This window comes from Uranotaenia lowii, chromosome 2 (genome assembly GCF_029784155.1).
Source record: "Uranotaenia lowii strain MFRU-FL chromosome 2, ASM2978415v1, whole genome shotgun sequence".
Classification (NCBI taxonomy): domain Eukaryota; kingdom Metazoa; phylum Arthropoda; class Insecta; order Diptera; family Culicidae; genus Uranotaenia; species Uranotaenia lowii.
The window spans coordinates 44383699-44392785 of NC_073692.1; the positions used below are offsets into that span (position 1 = coordinate 44383699).

The 9087-nt window shown below is 43.3% G+C and overlaps 1 protein-coding gene across 3 annotated transcripts in view; it reads left to right on the forward strand.

Annotated features, from left to right (window-relative positions):
* The window catches only part of LOC129749456 (P protein-like), a 75191-nt gene extending 69347 nt beyond the window's left edge, over window positions 1-5844 (forward strand). For all 3 annotated transcript variants that reach the window (XM_055744431.1, XM_055744432.1, XM_055744430.1), the window contains 4 exons: window positions 4328-4815; window positions 4877-5214; window positions 5279-5372; window positions 5431-5844. In XM_055744431.1, the coding sequence (XP_055600406.1) occupies window positions 4328-4815; window positions 4877-5214; window positions 5279-5372; window positions 5431-5515 (1005 nt within the window). In that variant the 3' untranslated portion in view covers window positions 5516-5844. The remainder of the gene's footprint in view (window positions 1-4327; window positions 4816-4876; window positions 5215-5278; window positions 5373-5430) is intronic.
* The last annotated feature ends 3243 nt before the right edge of the window (window positions 5845-9087 follow it).

Below are 9087 nucleotides of genomic sequence, written 5' to 3' on the forward strand. Positions count from 1 at the left end.
AAAAAAGGCGATTTGAGGAACTTCGTGATTCGTGACAATCCAGCTACCTTCTCAAATATTTTTTCCTCAGCTGTCCTCTCCATTCACTTGGAATTCAATACATCGTATCAAAGTAGCATTACAACCCTAGCTGGTCTTTTAACCCCCTTGGTTACTATTTTTATGAGACTCCAAAGCTGATTTATCGAACTTGTAATTTCAAGTTGTCTTGTTAACTGGCTTGGAATTCGTATAACTTGTTACATATATCTTTCATCTCGAGCGCTCCTCTAAACATGATTGATAATTCTTGTCAATACGCTTAAACTGCCTTCTACACTCGCCTAATAATTTTCACTTAAAGTCTGCTTCATTTAATATTGGAACACAAACAATTGCGTGTAGTTCAGTCATTTATTAACGAATTCATAATTTGTTTTTCATACAAATGTAGCATTTTCTTTACTCTTTCATAAAAAAAATTAAAAAAATTATTCATTGCTGTTTCGAAGAAATTCTCGTACTTTTCCCGTAATACGTCCACCGTTTTGGCGATTTGATTCCACCAGTTCTTCATTTGAGTCATGTTCCTAACAAGTTTTCCCTTTGCCTTAAGCCTCCGCTTCGTGATTGCCCAGTATTTCTCTATCGGCCGGATCTGGGGGCAGTTTGGGGGGTTGAGGTCCTTCGGTATTACGCTGACCCCGTTCGTTGCGTAGCATTCCATAACCGTTTTGCTGTAATGGCAGCTTGCGAGGTCCGGCCAAAACATTACTGGACGGTCGTGGGCACGAATAAACGGCAGAATCCGTTTCTGTAGGCACTCTTTTTTGTAGACTTCTGTTGTCATTGTCTTGTCAGTGAGAAAGACTTTGGTTTTCTGTCCACAACTGCATATCCCCTGCCAAATCATGTACTTGCGGGCGAATTTATCCGCAAACACGAACTTAAATTTTGCAGGTACATCCCCCCGAGCCGTCGCCAAATAATATTTTTGACCTGGGATTTGCCCAAAGTCCGCCTTCACGTAGGTCTCATCGTCCATCAGAATACATCCGTCGAACTTGGTCAGCACTTGGTCGTACAGCTTTCGAGCACGGATTCTGGCCACATTGTTCTGCTTCAGCGTCCGATTTGGCTGTTTGCTGGCTCGGAATGACCTTATTCCTTCCCGGAGACGAATTCGTCGCACCGTACTGTGAGCGGCCTGGAACTTATTGGCCAAATCGCGGTCTGAAAGATTGGGATTCCTCTTGACGGCCTTGATGACTTTCCCACGCAGTTTCCGGTCGACAGTTCCACTCCGACGCTTCGAATGCGGCTTCCGAGCCGTCGTCAATGTTTCCTTGTACTGCTTGATAACACGCCATACGGTATTTCTGGGCATTTTAAGCTGTTTAGCTAGCTTCGATGCCGACAACAATGGATTTTCAAGAAAACTGTGCACAATTTGATCTCTCAGTTCGGCTTCCATGGCGGTTGTTTACAAAATGCTATCGTTTGGTGTTATGACATAAATACATGGTGAAAGGTAATGAATTTCCCGACACGTGGGTGAAAAAAGTTTCCAAATCCGTCCACTAGGAGCACCACAATGAGCAAAAGAATTTGTTCCAATATTAAATGAAGCAGACTTTAGGCTTAGGCACTCATGCTGTCCTCTCAAGTCGCCTATAAGTTTTCCAGCTGTCCTCGCTTGATATTCTCTTCAATACACTCAGGCTGTCCTCACAGCTGTCTTCTCAATTTGCTTGATATGCTTATCAATACTCAGGCGGCTGTCCTCTCAACTCGCCTTTGGTTTTTCAAGCTGTCCTCTCAACTCACTTGATATCCGTGTCAATGCGTTCAGGTAGTCCTCTCAACTCGCCTATGGAATCCAAGCTGTCCTCTCAACTTGCTTTATATTGTCTTCAATATGCTCAGGCTGTCCTCTCAACTTGCCTTTGGATTTTTAAGCTGTCCTCTCAACTCGCATGATATTCTTATCAATACACTCAGGCTGTCCTCTCAACTCGCCTATGGATTTTTTAGCTGTCCTCTCAACTCGCTTGATATCCATTTCAATGCGTTCAGGCTGTCCTCTCAACTCGCCTATGGAATCCAAGCTGTCCTCTCAACTCGTTTGATATTCTTATCAATACTCAGGCTGTCCTCTCAACTCGCCTTTGGTTTTTCAAGCTGTCCTCTCAACTCGCTTGAAATCATTGTCAATGCGTTCAGGCTGTCCTCTCAACTCGCTTGATATTCTTACCAATACACTCAGGCTGTCCTCTCAACTCGCCTCTGAATTACCCATCATGAACTCGCTTGAAATTCAAAATACCATAAGTAAATCACTTCTCAAGACTTGCTTAATATTGCAATTTTCTCCTTATCCACTAACTGCACACTTGAAATAAGCATGGACGTAGTTCGAAGTTTTCCGGTCTGTTATTTTCAACTACTTGAATGCCAAAAAATTGAATAATTATTCTTCACCATGCTTTCCTTTTCTTATTCTGTTCGAATTAGTTTCTGGTGATCTTTCAAACCACTGCGCTTTCTTGAAATCATTTCTTCACGAAATGGGTAATGAAATTATTCACTCAACTCACTTTTTCAAAATGCATAATTAGTATCCACTTTGATTTTTAGGGTCACTTGATGCAAATTATTTTATCGTGAACGTTCGTCAACATTTTTCTTTCCGGTTCGTTTTTGTTTTTCAATTCCGATTCGTCTAGATCGCCCTAAATGGCGTTAGAGTAAACACCTGCCACGGTCGCCAAATGTGCAGACCGGTCCAGCGTTCCGTCGCCGTTGTGCCGGGTCACTTGACTGTATCCAGCTGGGGCAACTGCGCGCCGTCCCGTTTGGCTTGCTCACCCGCTCGCACTCGCTGACTGACTGGCTTGGCACGTGCACGCTCGTGTCGGATGACCAAGAGTCAGATTAATACATACACAACTTTCATGCCCACATTCGAGAAAATTCGGTACCAATTCCCTTCAGAACCTTTGTTCAGCGAAATTCGAACTTTGGAAGCATGAGTTTAAGTAGATATGAGACTTTTGGTTGCTTGGGTAATCAATTGAGTTTCACTAAACACTTTGTTCTCAAGAAACAAATTCTTAGATGCACAAACATCACATCACAAAACAACTAATTTCATCATAAGCCAATGAACACAACTGATGTAAACCGTTCCCGATCATACAGCGATAATATTTTCCGCGTTTAGAACGAATATTTTCAATTTAAAACTGCAAATTTTCCGAAAAATTGACAATAACAAACAAAAAAACACATTTCCGGCCGGTATTCGGTGACAAAAATCTAGTACCTCCCATTTAGCAACTCTTTTCATCAAATTTAATAAATTTCTCCGGGATTTCGGCGGTGGAAACTTTTACACTTAATTCCAGCCTTCACTTTGATACATTTTAAGATCATTTAATGTCCATTTTCCAAATTTAAATTTAGGATTTTATGAAATTTTCGCGGACGACGAGTAAAACGCGTGCGTTTGGCAAAAGTCATCGCCTACTCCTTTTTTAAAATACTGTTCAATTGAGTTTTGGTCGAAAGCGATTTTTTTTTGTCAAAACTCCAATGATTTTGATTCAATACAGAAAATAATTAAAAATGTCCTTTACCAATTTGAAGTTTTTTGTACCCATTTAAAGTTTGTAGTAAAGATTGTATCAATTTAAAAGGTAATAGGTAATTCATTAATATATGTAACGACTTTTCGTGGTTTGAAAACATCCGCTTTTCAGTGGCACTTTATCTTTGAGATAAATTTTTGTAGTCCTGTAAACACTCATCGAAATTTCTCCAGAAATATAAGAGAGCTGATAGTAGGTAAGACGATACGAAATATAAAAATACCTAATTATAATACTTATCAATAACGGAAAAGTTAGATAAATTTCATATATTTAGGACAGGGATACCATACATAACTACTCTTCTAATACAACATGTACTCTTTTTCGATCGAGAAAAGTGTGCTCATCGTTGTGTAAATTTTTTGCGAAATGTACTTTTTGAGTCATTTTATCGGTAAAATGAACTCATTTATTCATGAAAATTTTGTTCTGCCTCTCGTAGAAAAATAGCAAAAAAATCCAAAACTTTACGCATTTTTAGAACTGCACTTCATTGTAACGGCCGTGTTAGCTTTATTGGCTTCAAATAAAAATGTGACAACATGAAAATTTTAAAGGAAATTATAAACACCTGATCTTGGAGTTTGATACATTTTAAGCTAATTCAGCATTCTTAACGCTCTTTTCTGTACAATTTCAAGGATCCAAGGACTATTTTTAAATGACTCATCTACAACTTTTTTATCTTTCTTCAGGGTGTAACATTTTTGACCTTCACCGCCCACATGATGGTGGGCGTAATCATCGTCGTGATAGCAACGAACATCCACCTGCGGTTGAAGTACCGCAACATCAACAACCTCCGCATGCACGAACCCAAGGAGATCAAAGAGCTGCGCCGTAACATCAAGGTGTGGGAACGAGCAGCAGGGAAAATCCCACCTTATTCCAAAGATGCCAACATTGTACGCGAAACTTTGATGAAGAAGGTCCATTTGCTGAGGCACGAACTAAAGAAAAAGATGACCAAGGGTTGCGTCCCGGAGGAGCTGTACCGATCGACTCTGGACGAGTTGCAGAAGGAACATCCGATCAAGAACAAGGGGCTGCTGATCAAATCCGGGATCGTTTGTGCGTTCATCATATCGCTGTTCTTCCTGGAGTCGATCCCGGAACTGCGCCGACTTTCTTCCGGGTGGGCTGCCCTTCTGGGCGTAGTTCTTCTGTTGATCATTTCCGATAAGTGAGTAGTATGTTATTTTTTCAACTAAAGGAAATTTCTAACCTTATTTTCTAATCTTCAGAAACGACATGGACGCCGTGCTGTCCCGCATCGAATGGCCGACGTTGTTATTTTTCGCGGCCATGTTTACCCTGATGGAAGCGGTCGAAAGGATGGGGCTGATCGATTGGATTGGCCATGCCACCGAATCGATTATCTTATCGGTATCGGAAGATCTTCGACTGGCGGTTGCCATCATCATAATTCTCTGGATATCGGCTCTGACATCAGCCTTCGTAGATAGCATTCCCGTTACGGCCATGATGGTGAAGATAGTAGTGGCCCTGTCGGAGAAATCTTCCCTGGGACTGCCACTGCAGCCGCTGGTTTGGGCACTGGCTTTCGGTCCCTGTTTGGGAGGTTTGTTTTTTTTTTAATTTCCAAAATAATTAACAGAAAACTTATATTAAATTGAATTTTTCAGGCAACGGAACCCTTGTGGGAGCATCGGCCAATGTCATTTGTGCTGGAATAGCGGAACAGCACGGATATCGGTTCAGTTTCATGGACTATTTTAAGTACGCTTTAAATCTTATCAACCATGTACCCTTAAACTAATTTTTTTTTCTTCCAAAGGCTCGGATTTCCCATCATGTTAGTTAGTGTTATTGTGACCACCGGATATCTCATTATGGCCCACGTTGTCTTTGCCTGGCATTAGGCGTGTGGATGCCCTCTCTCTCTCTCTCTTAAGGATGAGACCAGTTAAAAACTGAACAATTCAACTGATGTAACTGAAAAAAACCTTTCGCCTTTCGAGTGAAGAATCCCAAGAAAGAGGAATAAAACGATTTAGGAAAAAAGTCTTTGAGCTAAAACTAAAAAAAAGAAAGTTTGTATTTATTTTGCAGTTAATATACATGTTCTCCAAATCTACATAAACTACGATATACAAACCAAACCAAACCATTGAATGTAGTACGTGTTTTTCAAATTCTGTATTTCTCCATCTCTATTGTCTCAAGGTTAAGTTAAGTTCAAAGAATAAACTTTTGAAACGAATCTATCTGTAAAACATTGTAATTTTAGAATACTACTACGAAAAATAAAATCACTGTTTCTGTCAATTGATTTTCGTTTTGATTACTTTATGATGATTACCTACCACTTTTTCTACATCATTCACTTTTTCTAGACAGTTGAGCGCAAAAGGAAAATGGTTAGGAAAGCCAAACCCAAGTCCAAGTCTAAGCCCAAACCCAACCGGGCCTAGGAGGGGAAGTGAAAAAAATCCGCCAATAACCATCCCCCAGCAACCGGAAAAGTTTTTCTGTCGTGGTGCAAATCGTTTGCTTGCAAGGGCACCGATAGAAGTGGTCTGTTCTGGCGGTGCGGTGAAGCCGGCCATCTGCCGGCTAGCTGCACCAAAGATGCAAAATGTCTCCACTGCGGTAGAGAACACAGGGCTGGCAACACTAGTTGCCCCGCCTTCCAAGAGGCGACGCTCTGCATCTCCGCGGGTATAGAAGAAGTTCAGCGTAACCTCAAACACTGCCACTCAGCATAAAAGCAATTGCGGCAGATGGCATACGAAATAATTGGGTAACTGATAAAGAAAAAATGGCCACGATTTGGATTACGGGAAGATACTCTATACAAGAGGTGGTGTTGTCTAGAGAAGAACGGAATCTTCGTCTGTAGTTGCTACGCTCCCCCAAGGTGGTCCTTGGAGAGGTTCGGCGTCATGATGGAAATCGTTGAAGGTGGAGACTTCAACGCGTGGGCCTTAGAATAAATAGGGTAGTCGCCTTACAAACTCCAGGGGTCAACTTCTACTGGAAGCCCTAGCAAGGCTGAAACGTTGATCTAGGGAAATCTAGGCGATACAAGGACCTACCACGGGAATGAGCGAGTCCATCATTGACGTCACTTTTTGTAGTCCGGGCTGATAGCGATCACTTTGCAATCCGTTATCGTGTAAGCACAAGTATGCGGACAGGTAGAAGAGGTACGTCTTCGTCGAAGTGTTAACTTGGGAGCGGAACTTGGAAAACCTGTCCGCGGAAAACCTGACGAGGGTACTCGCACGCGCATGTGACGCTGCGATGACGATGAGGACCAAGTGGAAAGACACTCGGCAATCCGTCTACTGTTGAACAACGGAAATCGCTAACCTGCGTACTACCTGCCTACGCGCTAGGCGATATCTGAGAGTGAGGACCTCGTCAGCGAGAGAGGAGCGAAGAATGCCCTATACGCAAGTGCGAGGCTGCCCTCTGCAGGGCAATCAAGGCGAGCAAAAAGGCAAGTTTCAGGCAACTCTGCGAAGATGCCAACGACAATCCCTGGGGCGACGCTTACGGAATTGTCATTGCCAAGAGGCGGCACAGGGGTGTACCGCAGGAAACGTAACTGCGTGACATTGCTAAGTCCTTCGAGTTGAACAAAGCACCGGGTCCGGATGGCATCACTAACGTTGCAGTGAAGGCCGAGCTCATGTTCCGGTCATCTCTGCATCAGTATGTAGATGAGAAGACGTGTGGAAGCGGCAGCAATTGGTGCTCCTGCCAAAACCGGGTAAGCCATCAGGTGATCCATCAGCTTATCGCCCGATATGTCTCCTGGATACTGCTGGAAAGATGCTTGAGAAGGTGGTCCAGAGCAAGATACAGCTTACACCGAACGTGCGAACGGCCTATCCGATAAACAGTTTGGTTTTCGCAAAGGCCGCAGCACGGTGGATGCCATTTGACTAGTCATCGAAGGGGCAGTCGAAGCCAGGCTGAAGAAGAGAAGAGGAGACCGGTTATTACTGTCTGGACCAGAGGGGGCCAAACCTAAGCCCTCGAGTCCCTGGTCGTTCCTCTGGAGACTCAGTGGAGGGTGGGCACACAAGGCCTTCTTTTCTGGCTAGCTCGATCTTGAGCAGGAACGGAGCTCCTCAAGGTCGGCTTTCACAAAATTGCTGATCAAGGACCGTTCGGAAAGGATTAAACACACTATCACTGAAAATTAGCTTTTAACGTTTTTTATTTGATTACCTTGTGTGCTTTGTGTGGCGTGTGTCTCGTTGGGCCGGCCTTTGCTGCTGTTGACGCTACTCCTTCGGAACGCTACGGGTATTTGGGGTGTGGCTAGGCAGTTGACAAGAATTGGCGGTAACTTTGCCAATTCCTTGTCAGCTCCTCAGGCCGGAACGGATGTGGGATTCCGTTCAGCCTTCCAAATAGTGGATTCCCTTCGGGATTCGATCCTGTATTACGGTGGGTGGTTGTCTGCCAAAGTGGTCCTAACTGCAGAAACGCGGTACCAGATTGGAACCTCCCCGATACTAGTTGGTCCCGAAGGGCATAAAGCATATGCTCCTAAGTTTTGGGTCCTGGTGGATAAAAGGCCGATAAAACTTCTGCGAGGGCTACCAAGATCTCTTCACTTTTACCTGATTCGCTTTTCTTGAACGCGCACTGGTGTTTTTCCGCTACCGGACTTATTGAACTTTAAACTTCTGTTAGTTCAACACTTATATGGTTAGGTTAAGTCCTCTCGATACGCAACCTGGCTGTCTTGGCGATCAAAGCGGAAAAAGATCTTTTTAGCGTTAGTTTTGGTAGCTATCCTCTCATCAGGCCGATTATACCACTTTTTTAACTTCTGGACTAATACCTTTTTAATTTGTGCGTTCGTTTTATACCCGTTCTAGTACAGCATTTTGTGTATTTGTTTCAGTGTACCTGTGTTAACATGTTGTGTTCTTGTGAGTCCTGTATGTTATTTTAACTAATCCTACCTTGCTCTGACGAACTAATATATTAAATATTTAACTTATAATGAACAATAAACAAATAATTTAAGCAAATAAACGAATAATGATTTACTTTAGGAAAACTTTACCGAGTTGAATTTCGCAACGGTAACACGGTTTTGCGCAGTGGTCACCTTCGACGTGAAGAACGCCTTCAACAGCGTCAGTTGGGCAGCGATTGCGTCGTCGCTCATTCGTATGAGGATTCCGGCATATATCTGTAGGATGGTGGAGTGTTATTTCCGTAACCGTCAAATCCAGTATATGACCAGTGAGGGACTGGAAACAATGAGTGTCTCGGCCGCGGTTCCACAAGGATCGATAGTTGGCCCGGTATTGTGGAACACGTTTACGACGAACTGGTGAGATTGCGTCTCCCCACGGGAGTGAGACATGTGGGATTTGCCAACGAAAGGGTTCTCCTGGCATCGGGCCCATCAACTGAAGAGCTCCAGTTACTCACCACAGTAGCGATTGAAAAGGTGGAAAGT